Raw genomic sequence first — 27,823 nt, 5'->3', positions numbered from 1 at the left:
TCAGACCGGAATTACAAAGGAAGAGAAAATGGTGTTGTAATAGCGGATTGAAACATTTTCTTCCTGGTCCCCTCTGAAAGGATGGTTTAAATGTATAATCAGGATTTTTCTCCTTTTTTTTTTAACAGTAAAGCAGAGTTTGGTTGAAGATATTTTAATATAGGCTTAAGCATGAGAATTAAGAGAAAGAGAGGCACTCGGAAAAAAGGAGATACCTTTACCTAAGTGTGGATACAGGCTCCTTAAGAGAGAGGCATTCAGCCATGCAGTGGTAGGGCACGCCTTTAATCACAGCACTCTGGAGGCAGAGTTAGGCAGATGTCTGAGTTCAAGGCCAGACTGGTCTGCTGGGTGAGTTCCTGGACAGCCAGGGCTACACAGAGAATGCCTGTCTGTCGAGAGAGAGAGAGACAGAGACAGAGAGAGAGATGGGGGGGGGGCACCAGTATTCATCTTTATAGGCTGCAAAACCAAGCATTTATAGGATGTTGTCATTTGTTTTAGGCCAAGGATAATAAGTGCATGCTAATCAACTGGAGTCTGTTCCTCCTTTAAAAGCCCGTTGAGAAGAGGTAGCAAAGCTGTGGGTTACACATCTTCAATTCTGCTGACTCACTGACTTTGACCCAGTGCTGCTCATACATGCTGGCTAGAAAATGCCCCTCCAACTTAGGGGTATGATCCCCTGAGATTTCGCAGCACGCTGTATTCATAGGCAGAGGGAAAGTCCTAAATCCTTTCATGCTAGGGACAAACTCCTCAAGCAGGGAGTACATGGAGATAAGTTGGGGCGATCGAGACAGGAAATTGACTGGGACCAACAGGAGATTGCAAATTTGGGTCCTTTTAAAATAATTCAAGAGCACTCCAGCACAAGTTTTGGCCCCTCAGTGTTTTTTCATTGACAGGGGAGGTACTCACGAGGCTCCTCCTCCCCCCCTTCCCGCCCCGAAACTATTGGCAGTTAATGGTTGCTGGGGGTGGGAGGCAGGACGACTTCTTCAATGGGGTAGCCACAGATAAACTGTTCCCATTCTAGGAACCCCTTTTCTCCCATGCACATGCAAAAAGTCCAGTTAAACTCAGTGGGTCACAAACAAGGAAACCCACCAAAGTAGGAAAGAGGCGTGTTAGAAAGACGTGTTTTATCAGGAACGAGCGTGGGTTGGGGAGGGGAGCGTGAAAATGACTTACGTTCATTATAACAATTGTAAAACTGTCAAAGAATTTCAGGAGAATCCTAGAGCAAATGGAACCAATGTGCTGAGCAAAGAGTCTTAAGAGCTGGAGAGAAAACACTCAGTTTTATGGCATCGATCTGATCTGTTTGAAATTATTCTTAAATTGCATGCTCATTTCATTTGGAAGCTTAAGTCTGACCATACAGATGCGTGTGGATCAGTAACTTCCCTTCAGCCGTCTGTTGAACTAAGTGGGTTTGTTCAGCTACTCGGCAGTTTTCTATGGAAAGCCCTGTTAGAAGAAAGCTGATAACCTTTCCCCCACGGAGCTTTCGAAACACTCCCTCACTACTAGGGTGGCTTCTTTGTGACAAAGTTGTAGCCACAGTCGGCCGTTCAGTGTATGTCCCAACGGTTGTTGAAAACAAGGTGAACTACAGACATTGCTTTCTCTAGAGACAGACTTACCAAGCTCGGCTCTTTCCAAAGATTTCCACCGTTTGTCCGCCACCCACCTCTGCTCAAGTAGTACTTACTAGTTATTGAAAGTTGTTTAGCCAGATGTGGTGGCGCACATCTGTAATTCTACTCTTGGGAGGCTAAGAATCAAGAGTTCAAGGCAGGGTGAGCCATTTAGCAATATTCTTTCTGTCTTTTAAAAAGGAAGAAGAAAATTACTTGACATTCTAAGCTCGAGCAAATTAGTCCCAAGAAATCTCTTTTAACAGAAGCCTTGTTTATTCCCCTTATTAGAAACAGTGCTTCTTTCTGTAGGAATATGGGTAGTTACAATTTAGAAAAGACATTTGGCTCTCGTAACACTCATTTCTAAATAGTTGGGAATTTCCATGTAATATTTCTTCTTCACTTATAGATTAAATAGGAATCTTCCTTTTATCTGTGAACATATAAGAAAGGTCTCTTACTTTATTACATAGTAACTAGAGAACATTGCCTGGAATGTTCATGGACAGAGAATTGATTTGGGTTTTTGATTTGGGTTTTGGTTTCCTGAGCTAGGGTTTCCTTATGTGGCCTTGACTGACCTGGAACTCACATGGGCCACTGTGCCTGGAAGTTGTAGAATGTTTATGATACTTCTGACTTCTTTGAGGGCATGGTCATTATTAGAAAATAATCTGTTTGTGTTTTTAAAAATATATTTATTGTGTTGGGTTTGGTAGTACATACCTCTAATCCTAACACTTGGGAGGTAGAGGCAGGTGAATTTCTGTGAGTTCAAGACAGACCTGGTCTACATATTGAGTTCCAGGCCCATCAGAGCTATCTGGTAAGACCCTTTTTGTAAAAAAGAAAAAGAAATTTGTGTGTGTGTGTGTGTGTGTGTGTGTGTGTGTGTGTGTGTGTATGGTTGGAAAAGCCTTTATAGGTCAGTCAGGAAAAGCCTGAGTGTTAGGTGACCACGTATACTTGCAATGTGGTTTTCCTGGCAGTAGAATTCTATCATGATAACATCAAAATCTATATATCAGTTTTGTCTGAAATTCATCTAAATTACATTCGTGTTCTCTCTTCATTAATATGTGCCTGGTGTTTTGTCCCTTAATTTGCAGGGCTTTTTCTTCTTTTCTTACCTTCTGTACGAGTATTTTAACTTCCCCCTTTTGTTTTGATAATATACTTTGTTTTTGTGTTCTCGTTAAGGTAGTGTGTGTTAGTGTTCCGTGTATGTGTACATTTGTGTGTGTGCACGTGTGTGAGATCAGAGGTCAGTATCCAGTGTCGGTCTCTCTCACTCTCCAACTTAGTCTTTGAAGCAGGGTCTCCAGCTGAGCATAGAGCTCACTGATTTGGCAATACCAGGTAGCCAGTGAGCTTCAGGGGTCCTTCTGTCCTGCTCCCAAGCCCACTCCCCAGCGCTGGAATTCTAGGCACACACCACCACCCGGCCTTGGTGTCAGATCTGCAGTCGGGTCCTCAGACTTGCAGTGGAAAGCTTTACTGACAACTATCTTCCTACCCCCACTTAAAAGCTTTAAATAACCTTTGACATAAAAATAGAATTAATCATTCTCTTCCCTCCTGATTTTTCCTGGGTAGAATTTTAAACCCACCTTGTCTTTCTAGTTCCTAAATACTTTAATTCCCCACCCCACCCCCCTGCAATAGTCAGTAATTACATAATTTTTCCTTTAGGGAAATAACCTTTCTCCCCATCTTGGTTTTGCACGCACCCCCACTCCAGATTTTCTTCCGATACAGTACCTCGTGGATTACTGGCTTAACCAACCGGGCAGGACTAACAGTCTGTTAATCTAGAGTCGCTGCCCTGCTGCAGTACAGAGGCACTGAGTGTGGGAGCATCCCTAGTCCAGTTGGCCCTTTCCCTCAAATGCTCAGTTCTGCTGATTGCATAATTCTGGGGGTTTTTTTTCTTCTTTTTTTTTTTATATATTCTCCCATATCCTTTGACCTTCAAACTGGTGATAAAAAAATTGTTAAAAAAAATAAAATAAAATATATCAAACTGAAAAAAAATTGTTGTCAATCTGATTGCCATGTCTTAGAAGGCAAATTTTTTTTCCTCTAGTGATTTTTTTTTTAATTTAGTCACTATCTTTGATGTTCTTCAAGCTCACAGTCGCATGCCAATTTGTGGATTTCCCTTTGTGGGTCTTACCTGTGATTCGGAATCACCCGTGGGTGAGGGTGGCTATATCCTTCCTCTGGTCTGGCAAACCCTCAGCCATTCTTGATTCACACACTGCTTTCCCCATCCTTCCCCATCCTCACTCCAGCAAAGCGTCTGCATTGCCTTCCGTCTTTGTTCTTGTCCCTTTGGAGTCAGTCTCCTGCCTCTTCCTGGCTGCATTTTGAGTTGTTACTTTATTCTTCTAGTTAATCCTTTCTTAAGGTTTTCACAATTTTTTTTATGTGTTCATTGTGCCTATTAAGTGAGTGTGTTCAATTGTTCAAAGTTCTTTGGGGTCTCATAACTTTTCTTTGTCTCTTCATTTCTGTATTACCTTTTAAATTATCCTTTCATATCTTATCATAAAGATACTTCAGAACATCCTCTCTCTGATATTCTGTTCTCTCTGGTCCTAGGAGCATTCAGTCTTCTACTTGTTATGTCTAGATTTTTAAAACACTTGTGTATTGTATGGGTGACTGTCGTGCATGCATGTGCATGTACGTGTACCAAGTAAAAGACAAACCTGTGCGTCCTCAGTCTGAGTCCTTTCCGAAATGCCATTTACTCAGAACTCCTACTCCTTGACACAGCTGTCAGCTTGCTGCCCTTTCTGCCTCTGGTGTTTCTCTCTGCAAGTTGTTATGTTGATTTTGTAGCACTGGGGGTGAAGCCCAGGGCCTTGCACTTCCTAAGCACACGCTTTGCCGCTGAGTTGTGCCCCCATTGCTTGATGTTTTGAGACAGCATCTTAATATATAGTCCGGAATGGTCTTGAACTCACCATCATCCTGCCACTGTCCCCAAGTAATGAATTACTAACATGAGTAGCATGCATGGCTTCCCACAAAGACTTTTCAAGTATCACTTGGAGTTGTGGGTTAAAGTACCATAGCCTTTAACACTTTGGCTCCAGGAAAGACAAATGATACGATGATGAAAATGCTCGTATCTTTGTACCTCTGTGTGTTGCCCTGACTCATACATACTCTGGCAGAATTCATGCAAAACACGTACTGGTTTGTGCAGCACGATCCCAAGATTCCTTGGCTATCAGTCTAGTTGTGCTGTTAGCCCTCATCATTTCGAGGACTTTCCCCTTTCCCTGTGGAGACATTATTATGCAGGTTTTCTGTAGAAAATACAGAAAATGAGTATGTAAGGTTTGCAGTTCATGAAAGTCTGCCAGCATTGGCTCGCTGTACGTACAATTTCAGACATATGTTTACGTTAATCTGTGCGTTTGAATCTCTCTTGCAGGCTGTTCCTTACTCCAGAGAATTTAAGCAGAAGTATGACTACTTTAGGAAGAAATTAAAGAAACCTGTGAGTAATCAGCCCTTGGATAAGCTCTGTGTCTTACTCTGTTCCCCTCGCCAACGTTACCTCATTGAAATAGCCTGTTTGTGATTTGTCTGTGGACACTTCCCTCTCTTCCCTGCTCTTTGATCCACCAAGAGCTTCAGTCTGAATTTGCTTTTTAATAGCAGTAGTAAGTGAGATTAACTCAGTATCACCTAGCACATCACCTGAAGGGCAGTTGCTTATGTGAGACATAAGAAGGCATGGGATTCTTATGGAATAGAAAATAAGTCAAGATCAGAGACAAGAAATCTGGGGAAACCACATTGAGGGCATCTCCTTCTGGTCAGAGGTACAATTTTAACTCTGTAACATGGATGTTTTAACGTGAAGTTTACAGCATGTAATAATACTCGGTAGTGATGAGCCCAAGGATATCTATAAATCTCACTAACAGTGTACAACCATGAGACCCGGAAGGCTTTTCCGTTTTACAGTCAGCATTGAGTTGGCGCTGTGTTTGCTGTTGGCATGTCTTCTCACGGCCACCTTTCTGTCCTCTGAATCCATTTCCTCTCTGGTATGGGCCTTAGTTGTGCCCTCAGTTTGCCAGAAACTCAGCGCCTCTGGACAAGGAGAATGTGAGCCTCACCATAACTCCTCCTTTGCCCAAGGCTGCCTCCCCGTCTGCTCCCTCCAGTTGATGTCTAGTTCTGAGCTCTCTCCTGTGGTAGAGGGATGCTGGCAGCCTCTGAGAGCAGAGAATCCACCTCTGTCCCACAGTTGGGGCCTCTTTGCCCTTGAAGCTCACAGTGGGGCATACAGTACTCTTACCTTGTGAGCCATCTGTGTGTCCTCCAGTGACAAGGAGCTCCAGGGCCGTTGCCCATCTAGGGCAAGACTGGCCTGGGTTTCATCCTTTCAGAATGCTGTTGGTATACCTCACTTAAGTGCTGGGTATCATTCAGTCAACTTTGGATTTGGAGATGCTTCTCCCAAACTTAGTAGGATAAAGGTCCCACTCACCTATGACACACAATAAACTTGCAGGCATCATGGCTTGCATTTCCCAGCTGCAGTCTCTACCACAGATAAGGCTAGTTCCAGCTTGCCTGGGGGTTGTTACTTAACGGTTTAATTACCTGGGATTAAGTCTGCCTTTTGACGGAACCAATATCCGGAGATGCCTGTCAGCAAAGTGCCCGTGTCCACAAAGAGATAAGGATGGGTTTCAGGGCTCAGCAGATGTTCTCCCAAAGACGTGTTGCTAGCTTGGCCTGAGCAGATGTGAATGGATGCTTCTGTGTGTCCCATCTTAACACAGTGGGGTTCCCATCTGTGTGAGGACAAATCCATAAAGGAGAGACTCCCTGCAGGGCCAGTCGGCACTGCGCATTTATCTGAAAGCTGTCATCATTTCTACCCTTGTGTTATTTTCCAGTATGGGAGGGTGTGTGTGTGTGTGTGCGTGTGTGTGCATGTTCATACTGTATGCTCACTAGCTTCTCTTTTTCATTTAGGCTGATATTCCAAACAGGTTTGAAATGAAACTCCACAGAAACAATATATTTGAAGAGTCCTATCGGAGGATCATGTCTGTGAAAAGGCCCGATGTCCTAAAGGCTAGACTGTGGATTGAATTTGAATCAGAGAAAGGCCTGGACTATGGGGGCGTGGCCAGGGAATGGTTCTTCTTGCTGTCCAAAGAGATGTTCAACCCCTACTATGGCCTCTTTGAGTACTCTGCCACGTAAGTACATGGACGCCATTGGGCGGTGTATACCCCTCCCCTGCCGCTGATACAGCTTATTGAATTTAAAGTATAATTAAAAGACGACTCCCCCCCATGTGAGATTTCAGTCTCTCCCCACCCTAGCACCCCCACAAGTCTAAAAACAAGTTCCGAGCCAACGTGGCGAGGCGCTGTACACCATGAACACCTGAAAGGGATTCTTCTCCTGTTTGGCTCGCAGAATTGAAACTGAAAATGTGGTAGGTTGTTACCGAGGGAGCTGGGCATTTTTTGTATGTAATGTCATTCTAATTTAAGGAAGGATTTATTAGTATCAGGCTTCATAGATTCACATGGACAAGGACTGTTTCTGAAGTCGTACTACTTAAAAGGCAAATTATGAGGATTTTGAAGACCCATGCCTGGGATATAAAAGATATTACCCTGGTCCCATAACAGAAGAACCAGGCTATGCCTTGCATTAGGGTTTCATCATTGCCTGGCAAAGGAACCGAGACATTTGGCTCCTGTTTTCTCTGGGCTGAGAATGTTCAGGAGCTTGAGGCTGATCCTAAACTCCCAGTGGAATAATTGATCTTGGCAAAGAGATGTTTATTTAGCTTTGTTCCAGTGTGGACTACAACTGATGTGGTTTCTCCTACATCTTCCTCCTGGTACCTATATCATAGAGCTTATTGGGAAGGCTATCTCAGGACAATCTTCAGTTGATCTAGCCAGAAATTGCCTTGGTTGGTAGTGGTTGGTAGTAAGGCTCATGAGAGAATCCGCTGTAGAAAACGTTAGCACCACTGAAGTAGAAAACAAGGTAGGCGCCAAGGTCCTTACCTCTCCCTACGTCTCCAAGTAACTCCTAGAAAAATCAGTCTGCACTGCCTTCCTGAAAGCTCCTTGTCCTCATGATTGTGAGTCCAAAGGGGGACATGTGTCCTGGAGTTTGCATTATTAAGACTGCCATGTTCTTCTCCCAGTGATCCTTAGATCACTTACCCAAGAGTCGGACCTGTAGGGAATATCCCCAAATCAAAAAGCCTCTCAGAGGAATTAGCCTTCTTTGATCACAGAAACCATCTACAGAACTTATGTCCCTGAAGATCTCTGCACACCCTTTTACACTGTGAGCATTCTCATCTTCTTGGGATATCTGGTTGACCCATTTGAAACTGATGCGTGCGCGCGCGCGCGTGTGTGTGTGTGTGTGTGTGTGTGTGTGTGTGTGTGTTTGTATGTATTATTGCACATGTATGCGTGTGTATATGTGTGTATGATGGCCAAAGGGCAGCCTCAGGTATCCTCACTTTGTTTTTTAAGATAGTCTCTCACTGACCTGGAACTTTCCAATCTGCTAGGCAGCCTAAAAGCCCCCAGGGATCCATCTGTTTCAGCCTCCTAAATCCTGGGATTATAAGCGTGAGTCACCATACACAGCTTTTTTAAAATGTGTGTTCTGGGGATCAAACTGAAGCCTGCATATTTGCAAGGCAACCACTTTATGACTGGGTTGTCACCCTGAGCCCCTGAAGTTGGCATCTCCATAGATAAAAATTAGGCAACTGTACACAGTTTCTTCATGTTACCTGCCTTAATAACCCAGAACTGTCACTACAGAAAGGAGTGTGTGACTGACTGGTGGGTTGTATCCCCCAGCTCATGCCAGTTGCCACCAAGCCCCAAAGGTTTGCAAATGCACTGTAAAATGGAGCAACGGGTGACAAAGGCAAGATCAGCTTCTTGGATTTCTTTTCTTTTCTTTCTTTCTTCCTTCCTTCCTTCCTTCCTTCCTTCCTTCCTTCCTTCCTTTCTTTCTTTTTTCTTTTAAGTGTGATTGGACTTTTCTCTTTTCCTCCCCAAAGGGACAACTACACACTTCAGATCAATCCCAACTCAGGCCTCTGTAATGAAGATCATCTGTCCTATTTCACGTTCATTGGAAGAGTTGCTGGCTTGGCAGTGTTTCATGGGAAACTCTTAGACGGTGAGTTACTCCAAAGGCTTGTAGTAATAAAAGTAAGGCAATGCCGCTTATGCTTCTGCAATCCCGTGTCTTAACCTGCATGTAGATGGTCAGTAAGAGCTTCTCTGGCTCTCTGTAGCTGATTCTTTTCTTACTGGAGATTGAGCCCAGAACCTTGCACATTCCTCAGAGCCCCAGCCTACAGTGTGTGGGCTTTCCAGCTTTCCCCTAACCGTGGTCTTTTGGTACAGTTTCATGCACTGAAGACAGGGTTCTGTATATACTTACTCTTCGTAAACTGAAGCACAGATCAGTCATCCCGTGTGTTTTTCAGGACACCTTTCCTCTAGTGAGAGCTAGATTCGGTGACAGATGGAAAATTTAATCGAAATGTTAAATAGATGATCTAATCCATCAGTAGCCTGCCCTTGCTCCATTTGTCCCCAAACTGGTTTTTAATGATTTCAAAGTGATGTTATCACTCGGCTAAGGCCTTAACCCTGGAATGTCCTCTGAAGTAGATGGAGCAAATTAACTGTGTCCTGGAGAGGAAATATACAGGAACTCCAGGGCATGAGAAGTTAGGGCTCAAAGCTTCTCACACCTGGATATACCAAAGCCTGTCATACAGGTCTCGTATGGACTTAGTGGTCTCAAAATATTACCTTACATGAGGGAGCACTACAGAAATCATTAGTGAGCAAAAAGTCATGAGAAATTTGAGACGTGGGGTAGGGTAGTTGAAGACAACATTCCCATGACGGTAGAGAGGGCCATTTGCAAAGGAATTTGGCTAGATGCCTTTTTGAAGCTTGAGCTACTCCAGTAAATAATTGATGGACCCTCCAAACTTCTCTTTTAATATATTTGTACTACTAATGGCTAGCTAGTTGTGACTGTCTGGTATCAGTATTTTATTTTGCAAGGGGGAAGGGACGCTGTATGCATAAGGTGCATACAACTGTTTGACTCACTGCTCAGGAGTGTACAGCCGATACTTGTTTGTGTATATTCACAGTAAGCACTTCTTTCTGACTCTGTCCATGCATGTGTATACAGTAAGCTCTTCTTTCTGGTTCTGCCCATGCGTGTATGTATACAGTAAGCACTTCTTTCTGGATCTGTCCATGTGTGTATGTATACAGTAAGAACTTCCTTATGACTCTTCCTGTGTGTGTATGCAGCTTATTTTTTACTCCAGGTCCCTCCTTTGCTTCTGTCAGTCCGTTAACCCTCCCTACCTTCTGAGAAAGTCTGCTCATTCATCTTTCACCAAGCAAGAAGACACTGTTAATTAGTGTGGGGGAATAGAGATAAGTGTAAAACGTGGTCCTGGCTCCAGTGACCTCATAGTTAAGGGAGAAACAGACGATAAAGAAAGATGAATAGCAGAGGTGACTTCCCTGCTGCAGACTGACAGGAAGTGCCAGAGAAGCACTCTGCCTTGGGGCTGAGTGTCCTGGAAGCATTAGAAGCCAGGTTTGTTTCAGAGGAACCTGGGCTGGCCAGCACTCAGCCCTGCAGAAGGAAAAATGCAGAGAGCCAAGGGTGGATGGGGACCTGAGGTGACCAGGCTGGTTCCCACAGTGGGGTCAGGCATATGTCAGGAATCCACGGGTCTTCAGTCCCTCAGCACACGAATGCCTGTTGGCACAGCACACTCAGCCCATCCGCCTCTGTGGTCAGCGTCATGCCTTTGCCTCACTAGACATTAACGTGTGTCTCTGTGGCCCGGGGACTACACTGAGCCAAAATGAAGCTGCCTATGCTGCAGGGCCCTGCAACCCCATATCTGGAGGCAAAGGTGCAGCCTTCCTGTGGATGGGCTAGGAAGGCATCTACCTGATCTGGGAGTCTTCTCTGTCATGGCCTTCCTGTGGCCTCGGCAACCCTCACAGACTGTTGCTCAACCCACACAGGGGCCTCTGTCACCCAGCAGTATCTAGGAGCTGACACTGACAAGCAGGTAGAGCTTGCCTGTCCTCGTTGACTCAACACTGTCCTGGAAGAGGATGCCTTTTTGGCCCGGCCTGGGACACCGTACTCAATACTACCATAACAGCCCTCTGCTGACACCAGCCTTGGTGGCATCACACACCACCTGAAAGCCATTCTCGTCTGCTGCTAAACCACCTCCAAGTACAGACACTCCACTCCACTCCTTCCTAGGCCCTCTGTCCCATTCATTCCTGTTGTCATGATAACATATCCTTATGAAAATCAACATGGGGGAAGAGAAGTTCATAGTTTATAGATCCAAGTTACAGTCCATCATTTTGGAGAAGACAAGATGGGAGCTCAAACAGCTGGTCACATCATATGCACGGTTAAGAGCAAAGAGAGAATAGAGCATCTTTTTCTCTTAGTGTGATCAGGACCCCTTCCTAGGGAATGGCACCTCCTGCAATGGGCTAGATTTTCCTACAACATTCAACAGTTGAGATAGTCACTTATAGATGTGCCCACAGGCTAAACTGATCTAGGTAATTCTTCACTGATACCAACTTCTTGGGTGATTCTGGATTGCCTCAGGTTAACAGTTAAAATGAACCAATGTCCCCTCCCCACTTGCTCATGGGTTACTCTAAAAGATCCTTGATCATTCGGTCATGACGGCCAGTTTATATGGAAAGCGGTTTATTCTTGATTTCCTTCGCAGCTGCATAGCCACATCAAGGGCTGGAAACTTAACCAACCTTTTGCCATATTTCAGGGTTCTTCATTCGACCGTTCTACAAGATGATGTTGGGGAAACAGATAACTCTGAATGACATGGAGTCTGTGGTGAGTAAAGGCAGGACACCGTGTAGCCGTCATAGGCCTTGCTGGCCTTCCTGATGGGCGTTGGGAACCACGTTTACAGTCACGGCAGTTATGGGTACAGTCACTCTGCGCGAACAACGGGGAGGGATTGCTTGCCAAAGGTCAGCTGACCTTCCTGATTTCGATAACAAGCAACTTACAGTTGGTTTCCAAAAACCTTGGCCTATAGGTGGGTACAGCAAAGTTTCAGGTCCCGCTGCTTGACCAGCTGAGAAGAGAGGAGCACATTAAACCCAAGGGACAGCTGAAACCTTGGTCTAAATAGTCTTGTTCTCCACCTAAATGTTAGAAGATTCCACCTTCTGTTTCTGCCCTCATGAAAGTGGTGGAGGCAAAGCCAAAACAGTAGTCACCTAGATGTGGTCATCTTGACACAGAAGACTACAGAATGAGAGACTGAAGCTTGCATAGTTAAGATAGGCCCTCCTGTCTTAAGTCAGTGGTGCTGACTGCTTGCCTGGCCTGACCATGCTCAGTGCTTATGCCTTACCTAGACTGACCATGTTACCTGGACTGACCATGCGCGGTGCTGCTTACCTAGACTAACAATGCTCTATGCTTATGCCTTACCTGGACTGACCATCCTTGGATATATTTTTTTTAAACAAAACATGCCCTTCTTTTCAGAGTACATTTGCATGTCTGGCTTTCCCTGTTTACTTATGCTCTGCCATCTGTGTGTGTTTGCGTGCACATGTGTGTGTTTTCATGTGCGTGTGTGTGTGTGTGTGTGTGTGTGTGTGTGTATGTATGTTTGCCTGTGTATACTAGATGCATTGTTGTCCTCACGGAAGAACTACAGCTCTGTTTCTATGTGGTCACTTGAGTTAGAAAACTGTGCAACCCTCGGCCTTGTGGCACGTGGACTGTGTTTTGTGCAGAGCCGAGAATGTGACTGATGCCCGTGGTACCACCTTGTGCTTCTGCTCATCGTCGCAGGAAAAGAGGCGACTGTTGCACTCTAGACCTGTGACATGAGCAGACTGGCTGGCACCTGTGGTCTCAGTTCTGTCTCACAGCCCCTTCCAGCTTCTGCTTTAGTCAATTGACGCTTCTGTTGTGCTAACCTGAGGAGGCTGGGCGCACAGAAGTTGCTCCCTGCCCCTTGGGGAAGGAGGTTGAGACAGAGTATCACTATGTATGTGATCTGGCTTGGCTTAGAAGGCACCATCCTCCTGCCTCTACTCTTAAGTTTTGGGAATTAGAGGTGTGCAATACCATCCTGTTCTACAAATTGCTCTTAATGCCTAAGTCTGTGGTTCCTGTTGGCCATTAGTATTTGGGGGTTTGGAGTAAATATTTTATTTTTAATTATGCATATTGGGGGAGTAGCACATGCAAATGAATGCTGGTGCCCTTAGAGGTCAGAGGCATCAGGTTTGCCTTGGAGCTGGAGTTACAGGTGGTTGTGAGCTGCCCAGTGGGTACGTGGGAACAAACTCCTATCTTCCACAAGAGCAGTACGCACTCTTAACTGCTGAGCCACCTCTACAGCCCCGGCATGACTGTTTTAAATGTGGTGCATGTTATTTTTGATCTCTTTTGAGCCTGTTAGCTCGTTCTCAGCAAAAGACTCTAGGCATGCGCAGAGGGGACCTGAGGGTCTCACAGCTCCTATTTTCTGAAGTGCGGCTCTGATTTGGGCTTAAATTAACAATCAGAGAACACCAAGAAAACAGGAAAGCACAGAACATACCCTATGTGGTGTTTAGTTAGAGCACCATCCTGCCTGTTCTCTGATGGTCTCACTCTTAGAAGACAGATCACTGTGTTCAGTTCTGTGGACCTGATCCAGGTGTGGGGTAGCCACAAATGGACTGAGTCAGGAAGAGATGTTGGAGACCACTATGGGGCTACCAAACATGATGGGGGAGGGGTGGCCTCTGAATGGTCTCACTACTTACTGCCCACCCAATCAGGTGGCCTGAGCCATAGGGAACAGGAGGAAGTCACACATACTATCACTGTCCAGAGGTCTCTTGTTTTAAATGAGTGGGGAGATGAGGCCAGAGCGATGGCTCAGTGGTTCAGAGTGTGTGCTGCTCTTGCGGAGGATGGGTTTCTAGCGTGGCTCACAACTCACCACCTGTAACTCCAGATCCGTCCAGAGGATCTGACTCCTCTCCTGGCCTCCACAGGCACCTGAGCACAGGTGCCTGCATATACAGACACGAAGTAAATCATTAAGAAATCAGAAGTGGTTTTGGTAGAGCAGGCCCCTTGCCACTGTGATAAGTAGTGTCACCCTTGGGCACAGATGCATGGAATTACATTAGAATGAGTTAATCAGTAAGAGTGCAACAGGTTTGTGTTCTGAAAACAATTGCTCACTTTTCCTCTCTGTGTCATTCCTACAGGACAGCGAGTATTACAACTCCCTGAAATGGATCTTAGAAAATGACCCCACGGAACTTGACCTCATGTTCTGCATAGATGAAGAGAATTTCGGGCAGGTATGTGGGTCCAGCTCCCGTGGCACATCCACGTGTTTCTTTTGCTGTGGGCTGCAGCACAGCATGGCTAGACCGCTAAACAGCCGCACTGACTTTCGCCTTATTAGCGGGAACATGTATGATCTGGTAGAGCCTTCATCTGCCTTCCACTCCGCTTCCTCGGTGCCCAGCTGCCTGTGCACCTGCACTGTTTGGGGCTGCCATACAGTGCAGTGGTGTTTGAAGAGTGGAGGAAATACAAACAGGAGAGAGGCGAAGTATGGGACCGTCTAGGAAATACATCCACATAATACAGCTGCAGCATGCTGAGGACACTCCTTCAGCTGAGAAATTCAAAGAAGTAGCAATGGCACCAACATTGTGGATCCCACGTTGTGACGGGGCCCCTGGAAGTGCTCTGATCTTCATCCTGGCAGCTAATAGCACAAGTGAAAGAGGAAGTGGGGTGTCAGTGCCCCCACTATCTAAGACGCTGCCGCTGGGATCTGGAAGCTGAAGGAGGGAACAATGAAATACCTTTCTCTGCCACCTGACAGAGAGGACCCAGTTGGCCCAATCAGCCATGCCCCATCTTATTGTCATGGCCTCGTTTTTTAACATGAATAGTCCAGTCTCTTTCTTTCAAAAATAATTCTACCAATTTAGTTGATTCATAGTAAAAATAAAGCCAGTATATAAAATAAAACTACACAAAAATATAAGAAGACCAGCTCAGGAAAAGTTATGATGAAATTTTTACTTATGTTTTCCTGAATTACTCTATTCAAGCACACAGATACAAGTCTGCTTGTGCTTGTTTCCAGAAGCTGAATTAGATACACTACAAATGCCTTCAAGTGTCAGTAAATAAATATCTTATGCTGTTTTAATGACTACAGTAAATAGCATCTTTTAGATGTGTATTTTTTGCCCTTTTGGTAGTTGCGTAGTCTATTTTGATGTTTACTTTATAAACTGGCATTCCTGGTGTATATATGACAACCCTGGAATATACATACATACTATACACATCATACATATAACTTCTAAAAGAGAAACTGTTGCCAAAAGGAGAAAACAGATATAGAACCCAGAGCTTTCCTCTGTCCTCCTATAAAAAGCAATATATAAACTCTGCCTGGCTTTTTAAGCAAGTGTGTGTCCTTCCTTTCTTCTTTCCTTCCTTCCTTCCTCCCTACCTACCCACCTACTTGGTTTTTGTTGGTGATGATGATGTTGTTTGATTAGTTGAGTTTTGTTTTTCAAGTCCATGTATTTTGCCTCTTGCAAGAAGTTCCATTTTGTGTTCTTTATGCAGCATGATTTCTAGTGACAGGCGGAATGCTGGAGTTCACCTCTATGGGCTTGATGGTTGATTGGCATTTGTGAGCCTGATGCATGTTTTTTGGCATCTGTTTTCTTTTCCTCGAACATAATTAATTTCTTGATAAATGGATAGCGTGTGAAAATGTCACTCTCTGTTGTTGCTAATGTATAAAGAATAATTAAACCCATAAATAACCATGAACTCATTTTCCTTTAATGATAGCATCTTTACATGCGTAGCGTCTTGGAACAGTTTAAAAGGTTCATTTGATACCCTCCTATACAGAGAGGCCATTGCTGGGAAATAGTTTTAAACAAACTTTGCCTCTCTTCCTTTTATAATAAGATGTTACTCAATAATATGTTAAATAACTTAATGTCTTTGATGGTTGTTTTTTCCTTTGTAATCACAGACCTATCAAGTGGATCTAAAGCCCAATGGGTCAGAAATAATGGTAACGAATGAAAACAAAAGAGAATATATTGAGTACGTATGCACATATTTATTACATTATCTTGTGTACGTGTGTGTGTGTGCAGGTGTGCATGCATGGGGTGTGAGGTCAGTGTCATATCTTCCTCAATCACTTAAAAAAAAAATGGGGTTTGTCGGTGAACCTGGAGCACATTGGTTCAGCTGGGCAGCCTTGCCTCTGTGCTCCACGGGCATGCTGTCTCCACCTCCCTGCAGAAGGATACACTACCATGCCTGGCTTTGTTTGTTTGTTTTACATGGGTGCTGGGGACCAGAAGTCGGGTCCTAAAGTTTGCACAGGAAGCATTTAAACAACTGAGCCATCTTCCCAGCCCCTGTAACGCTTACTTTTAAGAAATCAAATGGTTTATTTGGTTGTTGTCCATTCCCTGAGCTGCTCATGCATACTACAAATAGGAACTTGTTGTCAGTTTTTGTTTTGTTTTGCTTTTGTTTTTGAGACGGTATCTCTCTGTTGTGATGTGTGACTATCCTGGAATTTGCTCTGTTGACAAGGTTGGCCTTGAATTCACAGAGATCCACCTGCCTCTGCCTCCCCAAGTGTTGGGATTAAAGGCAGGCACCACCATGCCTGGCTTCTCAGTTTAAATAATAGCAGTTTCCTTTTTGCTTGGCCTACGAGGCAGTTGAATGCGGGAGGGATGTTTACGTTCTCTTGCAGTTTCAGGAAACTACCCATAGAGGGCTGCCGCGGGAAGAGAGGGTGCACATTAAAGTGTCACGTGCTCCTTGAGGATGGATGGCTCATCGGACATTCAGATTCGCAGCCATGGGGATGTTAGACACTAATGGGGAAGAATTGGGGATTGCCAAAAAGAAAATATTCTCTCTCTTGACTTGTCCATATTGGAAGTTGAGGGAAATATTGCAAACATGGTGCATTGTTCTGATAGTTGCTATCTGACAACCCAATCTCAGCCTCATTTTGTGGAACAGATCATTGAGTCCTTCTGGAAGTTCAGCCTCTGGGTAGCACTAGACATCCCTAGCAGACAGGAGGAACTCTCGGTTGAACGCATTACATCTTTCTCTTCAGTGTAGCAACATGAATCACACACAATTCTGAGCTCTTGCAAGATGAGCTCTAGCCTAGGTTTGGACCCAAGTGAGGAAAATGCAGGTGTTTGGTTCACAGGTCCTGGTTTCTGTATGTCCGTGGGTCTGGCCCACCGACATTTGCTGTCTGAGCTCCCTTCCAACAAGCTGGACATCCTCCTCTGGCTTCATTTCAATTAGGCCAGTGGGCTTGGATCCAGAGGACGGACTGGGGTCTTAGATTTTAGTGTGATGTAAAGAAAACCTGCTGTCTAAACAGGAGGCAAGGGAGAGCCTTGTCGGCTTTACCTGGAAGTCATTGATGAAGCCTCTAGCACACGTAGGAAAGTTTTTTGTTGGTTTGGTTTGGGTTCTGTCACTTTCAAATAAAAGTGCATGGCACTTAATAAATAAGCCAAAAGTAAGCTACTGTGGTGTGTGCCCATGCACAATGATTGGTAGGCTTGTTTTACCATGGCCAACTTTATCAGATGCTTCCTGGGAGACCCTCTTTGTAAAGATCTGGCATTAAGTGGGTTTTTTTAAAAAAAAAAAAAAAAAATTCTTTCCCGGGTTGGCTGAGGCCTAAGGCTGTAGACATAGGTCATGTGGACCAGGGTCAGGCAGGATCTCTGCTACGGAGGATTGAAATCTCCCGCTGCTCACTGGCCCCTGCGGTGCCCTTGGCACTGGAAGAATGATGCTGGGCAGTGGGTTGCAGCCTAGCCCTGTGGTACCCACACAGCTGAGTGCTGTGTGCACGCAGGATGCTGCTCTCAGGCTGTTGTCATGGTGCCACCTGGAAGATGAGTTCAGAGTCCGCATTGCTCTCACTGAACACTGTCTCGGGACAGTTTCAGTGACTTTCAGATTCAACCATGCATCTCTAAACTTAGTATTAAAAGTATTAGTGTGGGCCATATAGCACACACCTTTAATCTCAGCACTGGGGAGGCGGACCCTGTCTCAAAAAATATTTTTAGATATTATTGTATAATATATGGTATTATAAGCTATTCTTAGCATATGTTCATACTTAAACATACATGTGAATGGGTAGCTATGTCTAATCATATCCTATGATTTTATTAGCAGATGTTTAATGTTTTAATTTATTTTTATGTGTATAAGTGTTTTGAATGCATGTCTGTGTACCATAATGTGTGGGTGGTGTCCTTGGAGAGAAGAGGAGGTTGTCAGATCCCCTGGGATTAAATTTATAATTACCCACATGTGAACTGCCATGTGGGTGCTGGAAATCAAACCCAGGTCTCCGGAAGAGCAGCCGGTGCTCTCAAGTGCTGAGCCATCTCTCCAGCCCACCTTTTCGCCCTTCTTTGTCAAGTCACATTTGTGGAGCACTTGGATCCGCCGGGGCTTGATGCAGCCTCAGAGAGAGCGTACATTTCCCACAAATCTTCTGGTGGCTCTTAAAGGAATACAGGGATTCTCAGCAGATGTTCCAAAGCAAGCGCCACTCCACTTTCCCCTCTATTCAGAATTCTCTGTTTACCCCGCCTAAGGAGCAGCAGGCCCAAGTATAAAGAAAGCAGTGGCTGTAGGGTGGCAGAGGTGTTGGAGGAGGCTGCTTGGCCCGTTAGCTCCAGCTGCTTATTGACTAACTCTTACATGTTAATTTAACCCATCTCCATTAATCTGTGCGTCACCATGAGGTCATGGCCTACCAGCAAAGTTTCAGCATGTCTGTCTCCAGCAACAGCTCCGTGGCTTCTCCCTAACTCTGCCTCCTTTCCATGCCTATTCAAATGCTCCTAAAAGAGCCAAAGGTCACACTGGCAGCGTGACCCAGAAATCTGGCATTTTAAAATGGCTGTGGCTTTTTTCCTGCTACTGCTGAGTCAGGAAAACCTCTCTTAAAGGAGCTGTGGCATGCCACCTGCAAGCAAAGCCCATTTGGGGGGAAAAATGCAGCTAAACTTTGTTTTTTAGTGTCTAGAATTCCTTCGCAAGCCCTCTCAGGTTTTAAGTGGATTTTAGTCACCCACGTTGGTGCCAGTTTGTTGCAGAGAGGACTAACTAAGTATGTTCCTGTTTTCCTTGCAGCTTAGTCATCCAGTGGAGATTCGTGAACAGGGTCCAGAAGCAAATGAATGCCTTCTTGGAGGTAAGCACGGCTAATGGGGTCAGGGTGAGGACAGAGTGCAGAAGACCAGCACAGGTGACTCACCCTGTTGGCCGTTCCCCAAGGTGGGAATCTTCCATGATGCTGTGCCGTCTGCCGTCTTTTTTTAAAAGCGTTCTCTTGCTTTGCCTTTCTCCCTTTTTAATGTGTTTTGAGTGCGTTGTTGCTTGCTTGTTTGAGACAATGTCTCTATGGCACGTACTGTCCTGGAGCTGATGGCAATCCTGCCTCAACCTCCTCGCTGCTAGGATTATACCACCTGGCTTCCACCTATACTCGTTTGTTGGTTTGGAATTAATTTATTTGTATGTGTGCACACACGTGAGGATGAGTTGGTTGTCTCTGTCTACCTTGAAGTTCTAGCTCAGAGGAGCTGCCTGCTGCAGTTCTTCAGAAAATAGTGTCCTCTCCTTCAGGCCTTGCCCAACCCAGGCGTGCTGACTTTCCCTGCAGAGCCCTACCCTTGGTGACACTAAACTTCCCACAGATTCTCTCTGGGATTTTTATGTTACATCCAAATACCAACCTTGTCCCTGTGATGGAATGAAGTCACTACCTCCTCCATGAGTAGTCTACCACAGGGGACTTTCCCCAACCCCTTCAGGTGGTGGGGTTTTGTTTTTGTTGTAGCCATAAAAAGTGGTTCACTTTGGCAAAAGTGAAATTTCTTTTTAATAATATTAGTTATTTAAAAAACAACAAGAGGGGCAGGTAGGATGACTCAGCAAGTAAAGGCGTTTGTTGCCTCAAAATCTGACCACCTGAGTTCAAACCCCCAGTGCCACTGGGAGAAGGAAACACCTCCTGCAGGTTGTCCTCTGACCCCCACACATGCATGCACATACAACAGATATATCAATTTTGAGGGCAAAAGCCCAAACCCCATAGTGGTCGTTTCTAGGGCGCACTCTCATGGAGCAATCCTCTTAAGCTCAGTGGCCTGCACATCGTGAAGACAGTCCTCCCCTGAGCAGGAAGTGTACATGTGCCAGGGCCTGGGGGACGTAAGATACGAGGGTGAATTGGCTATGGCACCGTCTGCACTGTATTTAAGGAAAGTCCTGGGAAACAGATTCCCAGCCCTGCCCAGCATTCAGGACCCGCAGCATCTAGAATCTCTTCCTGGGTCACCCCCTAATTAATGACAGCCCAGGACAGAGCCTAGCTTGCTATTCTGTCAGTTCTCAGTGCCAGCTTATGCTACTTGCTTCTCTCCTCCTCCCATGCCTTCAGCTATTTTTAACTGTGTCTCTTACACGTTTATGGTCTATGCATTTTAGGGCACACTGACTCACAAATGTGTGTCATAACTTGCTTTTGCAATCCACCTGCCTACAGTATCACTAGTATCACAGGATTTCAAAAAGTGTGCAAGCACGGGAAGGCTCTAGGCTGTGTGCATTTCAGGCTCCTATGCAAGCACAGGAATCCTCTATAGACTGTGTGTTTCAGGCTCCTGTGCGTGACGTGCTTTTATTGGGATTGTGGTCACCTGACACTGTCACTGCCGCATGAGCCAGCAGTAAAGAGTGACCCTTCTCTGGCTGACCACAGCTTATTCCACGCATGAAAATGTCCTTTTTCAGAGAAAAAAAAAAGTGCTTACGATGTTTTTATCTTTTCCTTTCAGGGATTTACAGAACTTCTTCCAATCGATTTGATTAAAATTTTTGATGAAAATGAGCTGGAGGTTTGTGTTATCAATATGATATTTTATATAAAGTAGATGATTTTAAGTATCTCCTTATTTCACAGGTGATGCTTTTGTATTCTCTGACATATGGCATATTGAATGCTCTGTTATGAGGTCAGTCTTCTAATCAGGGGAGGCTAGCAATCGTAGCAGCCAAATAGATTTGTCGCCTGTGACGAGGCAGTTGTGGGCATTTCTAATGGCGCTGGATACACAGCCCAGTGCAAAGAAGACTGCGGTGTCACTGGAGGAGCCTGGCTCCCTGCAGCCCACCAGGACAGTGATCTACTTGCATAACCAGGCCCACCCAGTGCCCTTTGTTGCCTCCCAGTCCTCACCTTGGTCACACTAGAGCTGTATACCTTCTCCAGAGTCTGTAAAGGAGACGTGGCCTTGTACTTGAAGTAGCTTGTGTTGGACCATCAGGACGCCACCAGGTAGTGGCAGGAAGTGTCTGATTGTCCATCAGCTTCTCAGCTTTGGTGAGGGAGAGAGCAACTTGAAAACTGAATTCACATCTCACCTTGGGTTGTGTCGAGGCCCAGAAGGACAGAGGCTGCATCTGTCCACAGCGGTTCTCTCCAAGCCCATGTCCAGCAAAGCATGTCTCCGAGAATTTAAAGCGGAAGACTCGAGATGAGTGTCATAGAAATTCTGTGTCGCAGGCACCACAGGTCTGTAGAGGCTGTGACACGTGAACAGCCTCCCGAGATGACTCAGCCAGGCTGGTCCCGGGGAGGCCTAGGAATCAGTTTTCAGGCTTTAGAAATGATTTTTCTTCCTGTTGTATTTTAGTTCTTCCTTGGGAATATCATATTCATTGGAAACTCCTATTGTAAGAACAGACTGTAGACTAAGCACTGGCGGGGGACCAGTTCCTCCTGCGTGCCCACAGGATGCTGGAAGGATGAGGTCATTTGCTGTCACCTGAATTGACCTATCTGGGGGAGATGAGTTCTTGCTGTCATGGGGACCAATTCAGATATCTGTACAAGTAGCAGCCAGACCCTGTACATCCGCTAATGCAGTACAGGGACTCTGCAGCACTGTGCCTAAAGCATGCAGGCTGGAAAAATGACCCGTGTGTTCCAGTATAAAATGTCATGGCCTTGCATGCAAGATGCAAGTCAGTTGAGAAATCTCTCTCTCCCAACCGATGTTAGTGTCAGGGGAAGTGCAGCCCGTGCATCTGCATTCTTTGGCTCTCTTGAACTGCTGGCTTACCTGCTTGTCCGGTGACAAACGCCAGCACAGGGAAGAAAGAGTTCTCCACTTGCAAATCCCACCTCACTTACATCTGGTAAATCTCCTTCCTAGTTGCTGATGTGCGGCCTGGGTGACGTTGACGTGAATGACTGGAGACAGCATTCTATTTACAAGAATGGCTACTGCCCCAATCATCCTGTCATCCAGTGGTTCTGGAAGGTAAGTAACTACAGCTCTCTCGGCCCCACCTCTGCTTCGGGCTTCTTCCTCCAAATCAGGGCAGAAGTCCTAAGTGCTGTGTCGGGCCTCTTGGGGGAAATCAGAACGGGAGCATCTTTGGGAATAGTCATGCCTTCAAGCTGGCTCATCCATGTGTAGAAATCATTTTCTCAACTTTTTTGGGGGGGGATTTGTTGTTGTTTTTTAAGACAGGCTTTCTCTGTGTACTTCTGGCTGTCCTGAAAATTGCTCTGTGAACCAAGCTGGTCTTTGACTCGTAGAGATTGATCTGCCTGCCTCTGCTTCCCAAGTGCTAGGATTAAAGGCGTGCACCACCACCACTTGGCTTCAACATTTTTTTTTATTCCAGTAACTATTTTGATTGACATATCTTACAACCCAAGATGCAAGTTAAATCTGATTTACTGTCTTGAGGGCCAGTGTTTGTATTCTGTTGTGTTCAGGAAAGGCTTGGCAAAGACAGTAAACTAAACATAAAAAAAGAAATTAAAAGATTATTCACATACAAAAAAAGGGAATCAGCCCTGCATGGTGGGATATATCTACACTCGCAGGTCTCACTGATAAGCCCAGTCCTTGGAAGACTAAGACAGGAGAATTGGAAGCATGAAGCTGGCCTGGGATATGCAGCCTGTTCTGGGATACCCTGAACTGTAGTCCTGGCTCCCTCAAAACAGATTCACCTGCCTCTGCCTCCAAAGTGCTAGAATTAAAGATGTATGCCACTAAAACTGGCAAATGCTGATTTTTTTAAAACTGAGAAGAAATCAACCAACGAGTTTTAACTTCTGAATCTGTTATTAATATTTCAAGTACCAGTAAAAGTACAGAGAAAATCAAAATTTTCAAAGTCTAGAGCTTGGCTTTGATTTTGGATTGTATTATAGAAGATCAAATCGCGTGTCCAGGAAGGCTGGTTCGGTCTCTACAGCAGTTAGGATCTGGGAGGCACACAGACTGGTTCCGAGGCCCATTTTTGCCTTGGGTTTCCTTCCGTTTATCAGGTGTCATTTGGGAACTTTCTGTGGCCACGTCACCTGACTTCCCCTTGTTTTAGACACTTCCGGAACACTGCCTGGTTAGAAATGGCTTCACGGAGACACCAGGCCTCAAACCCAGAACCTGAGCTTGAGGCCATCAGAGAGTTTTCTTTTTATACCATTTACTTTGGCAGAAGAACAAAAGAGACCCCGCGATGCTCTAAGATTAGAGAGGCTGGGTTGTAGCAACAATCAAAAGGGAGGCAGCGGTGCCGTTTTGCAGAGTCAGCAGTAGCGGTGGTTCCTCGGCAGTGTAAATGAGAATTTAGTTGCCTGCCTGTGTCACGGCAGTGCATGGTGCACAGTGACATCATGACAGTGTGTGCTGTGTGCTGCATGGTGACGTCATGACCTTCTGCCTCTGGCAGGCTGTGCTCCTGATGGATGCTGAGAAGCGGATCCGGCTATTACAGTTTGTCACAGGCACCTCCCGAGTACCCATGAATGGATTTGCCGAACTTTATGGTGAGTGTGGGGTGTCCCAGACTCCTCTGTCCTCCTGTGAGAACCCACACAGGCAGCATCCTACCACCTTGGCTCCTTTCCAGACCAGTATAACTGTCAGTAACATAGAGACCCAATGGAGATGCAGGACAGTGGAGGGGTGGGGCAATGTTTGTACAGAGAGCCTGAAGGTGTCTCTTTTCTTCATTTCTCCCCCCCCCCCGCCTCCCCATAGTTCAGGTTTTTTGTTCAGCTTTTAAAACCAGATTTTCAGAATCACCCACATGATCGAAACTGGTCCATTGAAGGACCCCCGCCCCCAGTCGAGAGGCCTCTTTCTGTTCTGCACATCAAGGCTCATGGTGCATTACTTTCCCCTGACGCAGAGAGGCCACAGCTCCTGCGCCTGTGCCAATACTGCCACCCCGGCCCAGTTCTGCACTGCAGAGGAGATAGGCCAAGCACTGAGCAGTACAGACCTGGGGAGTTAGGCCCCACCCTGATGCTCACCCCTCCCCTTTCCACTAAGGCCCTCCCCCACCCCCAGAACTTGGTTCTCCTGCTTCAAGCCCTGTTGATGTGTCTTGTTCTTGGTTTGCCCAGGTTCCAATGGTCCTCAGCTGTTTACAATAGAGCAATGGGGCAGTCCTGAAAAACTACCCAGAGCTCACACATGGTAAGCAACACCTTCTCCTTGGGGCCCGGAGTGGTGAAGGGCACTTGTTGCTCTTTGTGGAGGACTCGGGTTTGATTCCCAGTCCTGACATGGGGGCTCACAGCCATCTGTAACTCCAGTTCCAGGAGACTGGATTTTCATAGGCACTAGGCACATGCGTGGCACACAACCGTGGAGGCAAAACAGTCAGGCGCATAAACAAAGGAATCCAAGCCTGACGACCTCGGTTGGAGCCCTGGGACCCTCGTGGAGAAAGCTCAACTCCAGAGGATCGTCTTCTGACCTCCACATGCATGTTAGAGTATACACACATGCACACGATAAATGTTTACAAAATAAAACTAAGGACAAGATTTCCCGTAGCAGCCCCAATTTCAAAGGCCTTCTATTCGGTCTGTACATATGAGTGACCCATGTGTGACCCATGGGCTGTGACGTCATCAGAAGGTGTTCTCTGGCTGGAGAAGGAGGAAGACGCCTCGGGAATCAGCTCAGAGGAGTCACATAACACCCAGCACAGACACAGACATGGCCCAGTGGGTTTTAAAGCGACATCAGCAAGCTCCTTTCAGTCCAAACTTAGCTGGGGTCCCAGGTTTCTGTCAAGGCTTCTCCTTTGGCGGGAGTAGGGGAGTATGGTCCTGCCTTTCACAGCAGAGTGAGGGTCCAAAGCCTGTGCTGGCCATGCTGAGCTGATGTGAACGCCATCTCTCACCCACAATGCCCGTAAGAGCCTTTGTGAAGACTGGCAGTGGAGGAGCTGACTGCTGTGGGGTGGACGCCCTTCCCTCACTGGAAGGATCATTTGTGACCGCATGGAACAGCGTGGTCACTGCCTGTGTGGTCCCTGCTGGCATGCACGCTGATTTGAGGCTGAAATCGGCCATCCAGAGCAGGCATCGTCCACAGTTCTCAGCCTTTATCCAAGGGGAGGATGTCTGCAGAGTTCAGACAGCCTCTTTACAGGGCTCACAGCCCTTTCAAATGCTCTTGAACTGGGTAAGACAGAGTGGATACTCAGGAAACTCTGGATGAGGTGCCCTAGCCGCCATCTATTGAGCCTGGGCTCCCAGCCCCTTGTGCGTGTCTTCTGATTTGACTTCCCCGTACTCCTGTGAGGATGGTTTCTCCTTTTTACATCTGAGCAGACAGGTTCAAAGAGGTGAGATGACTTATCCAGTGTTACAAAGATGTCAGAGACAGGATTTGAGCTTGACCCATAAACAAGTGGGCTTGACTTCTTGCAGAGGTCATCCATCTGTATCTAAACACTTCAGTCTTGAAGGGTGAGCTGTGCCAACTGGATAGCAGAGGGGCTCAACTTTCTGAAACTCAGGCAGCCTGAGCTCTGCCCTGGGGTCTGGATCGTTCCTAGGAGTGGGACCTTCTTGTTGAGGGATCTGCATGTGCAGAACACATAGCCTGAACCTGCTTCACACCTACAGAAGAGTCCTTGGCTCAGGCATGATGGACCAATGATAGTGCAAGAAACAGTCCATCCATCATTCCTGAATTGTACAGGCCTCATGCTCCGTGGTTTTCTCTTCTTTTAAAAAAGAGGGGTTTTATTATTATTAAAAAATGCAGTGTGTGTGCATGTGTGTGTGTGCATGTGTGTATGTGTGTGTGCATGTGTGTGTGTGTGTGTGTGTGTGTAGGATGGGGTACATATGGTACCAGTGTGGTCAGAGACTACTCTGATTCTCTCCGTCTACCTTTATGTGGTGTCTGGATATTGAACTCAAGTCATCAGGCTTGTCTGCAAGCCCCTGTACTTACTGAGCCGTCTCAGCAGCCCACATTTTTAGTCTCTCTGTGGATGTTGGTGCTTTGTGTCTCCCTCCAGGCAGCAGAGGAATCATGTACAGTAAAAAGGTTGTCTTCTTTTCCCTGTTGATTGTATAACCTGTTTGGCATGGACACTTTCCTAACTAGAATTTGGCTTTGGGTAATAAAAGTGTGACTTTTTTTCTTTTTAATAATTCGCTTGTTCAGACAGCCAATACCCATTAGCCAAAACAAGAGCATGCTACTATGGCAAGAAAAATGGCAGCCACTCACCCCCATTTTCCATTCCTTTGGCAGCTTTAATCGCCTTGATTTACCTCCATATGAAACCTTTGAAGATTTGCGGGAGAAACTTCTCATGGCCGTGGAGAACGCCCAAGGCTTTGAAGGGGTGGATTAAGGCCTCCTGCGTCAGGGGCACTGCCCTTCCAGCAAGTTCTGCGTGCACTTTTTGCATTTGCCTAGCAGACTTTTGCAGAGCCGGTGGCAGAAGCAGTTGCCTGACCTGGCTCTGGAGCCCAGCTTGTCCGGGCCATGCCCAAGTTCCGCCAGGGAACCCAGTCCCGGCTCGAGTGCCGCCCCTTCACCACCAATTCTCAACTGGTTAACGTGTACTCTGATTACATTTCAGGAGGACTTGTTCTATTTATGTTGTGCCTCTGCAGGCAAAGCCCTTAATAAATATTTTGCATACTTTCTAATGACAATGAATGGAATTAATCACACTACAGGTATAGTATTACAACTCATGTTTACTTTTTAAAAATGATTTAGACTGATTTTCAGATTTTATTTCATTACAATTAAAGATGTCTCATGTACTTGGAAAAGTGAGCATATTTTTTTGTATTTGAATTTCATATCAAGCTTAATGTCGGTGACATTTTTATTTTTGAAGAACTTTGACACTCCTACCCTCTACTTTATTAGAATTGGAAGACTAATTTTTCTCCAAAAGCATTCTACAGACCAACACGTGGAAAGAATTTCAAAGAGAGCATCAAGCATAACAATTTTTTTCCATGCTCAGAATGAAAATAAACTGGATATTACCCTCTTTTTTGTACAAACTTAGATACTAGGTACAGGCTGGAAGAACTGTAACATAGCATGATATCTTTGTGTTCACTTGAAAGGAATGACACCGTGTTCCTTAGAAGTACTGACATGTGCCATCACACACTCAAGACAGGGTTGGACTGTCATTTTGCATCAGAAACCCTTAACCCCTCCTGTTGCCGAACAGCCTCTTCTTAACGCTATTTTCTCCTTGGTTTTTGGAGAGATAGTTCCAATGGTGTTGCTCAATTCAAAACTGAGGAAGCCAGAGTCAGTGGTCTTCTGTCTCCGTTGGCTAAAACAGTAGCTAATAACCCGTTCTTGCTGTAACTGCAGCAATTCCAAAGGCACTTTATGCAGGTCATATCTGTTTGCTCTTTTTTTTTTTTCATTTTTCCCTCATAAACATTACATATGATTGTGTCTTCCTCCCTGCACACATCTGTCTGGTGCAGTATCTATCAATTGTGAATTAACTGCTCGTGAACCCAGATACAGTGCTGAGCCTCTCGACACCGGTCTTCTCCAACTGCTTTGTAATTTCTACTCAACAGCAAGGATTTTGCCTATTCTACCCTTAGC

At 45.7% G+C, this 27,823-nt stretch overlaps 1 protein-coding gene across 4 annotated transcripts in view; it reads left to right on the top strand.

The window, feature by feature from the left end:
• The window catches only part of Nedd4l (NEDD4 like E3 ubiquitin protein ligase), a 320,367-nt gene extending 293,484 nt beyond the window's left edge, over nt 1–26,883 (top strand). For all 4 annotated transcript variants that reach the window (XM_057789216.1, XM_057789218.1, XM_057789215.1 and 1 more), the window contains 12 exons: nt 5,095–5,160; nt 6,657–6,886; nt 8,740–8,861; nt 11,554–11,624; nt 14,021–14,116; nt 15,835–15,908; nt 19,017–19,077; nt 20,726–20,785; nt 22,106–22,213; nt 23,643–23,739; nt 24,322–24,394; nt 26,480–26,883. In XM_057789216.1, coding sequence (XP_057645199.1) covers nt 5,095–5,160; nt 6,657–6,886; nt 8,740–8,861; nt 11,554–11,624; nt 14,021–14,116; nt 15,835–15,908; nt 19,017–19,077; nt 20,726–20,785; nt 22,106–22,213; nt 23,643–23,739; nt 24,322–24,394; nt 26,480–26,582 — 1,161 coding nt within the window. In that variant the 3' untranslated portion in view covers nt 26,583–26,883. The remainder of the gene's footprint in view (nt 1–5,094; nt 5,161–6,656; nt 6,887–8,739; nt 8,862–11,553; nt 11,625–14,020; nt 14,117–15,834; nt 15,909–19,016; nt 19,078–20,725; nt 20,786–22,105; nt 22,214–23,642; nt 23,740–24,321; nt 24,395–26,479) is intronic.
• The last annotated feature ends 940 nt before the right edge of the window (nt 26,884–27,823 follow it).

This window comes from Chionomys nivalis, chromosome 14 (genome assembly GCF_950005125.1).
Source record: "Chionomys nivalis chromosome 14, mChiNiv1.1, whole genome shotgun sequence".
Lineage (NCBI taxonomy): Eukaryota > Metazoa > Chordata > Mammalia > Rodentia > Cricetidae > Chionomys > Chionomys nivalis.
This window is presented reverse-complemented; position numbering and strand designations above follow the sequence as displayed.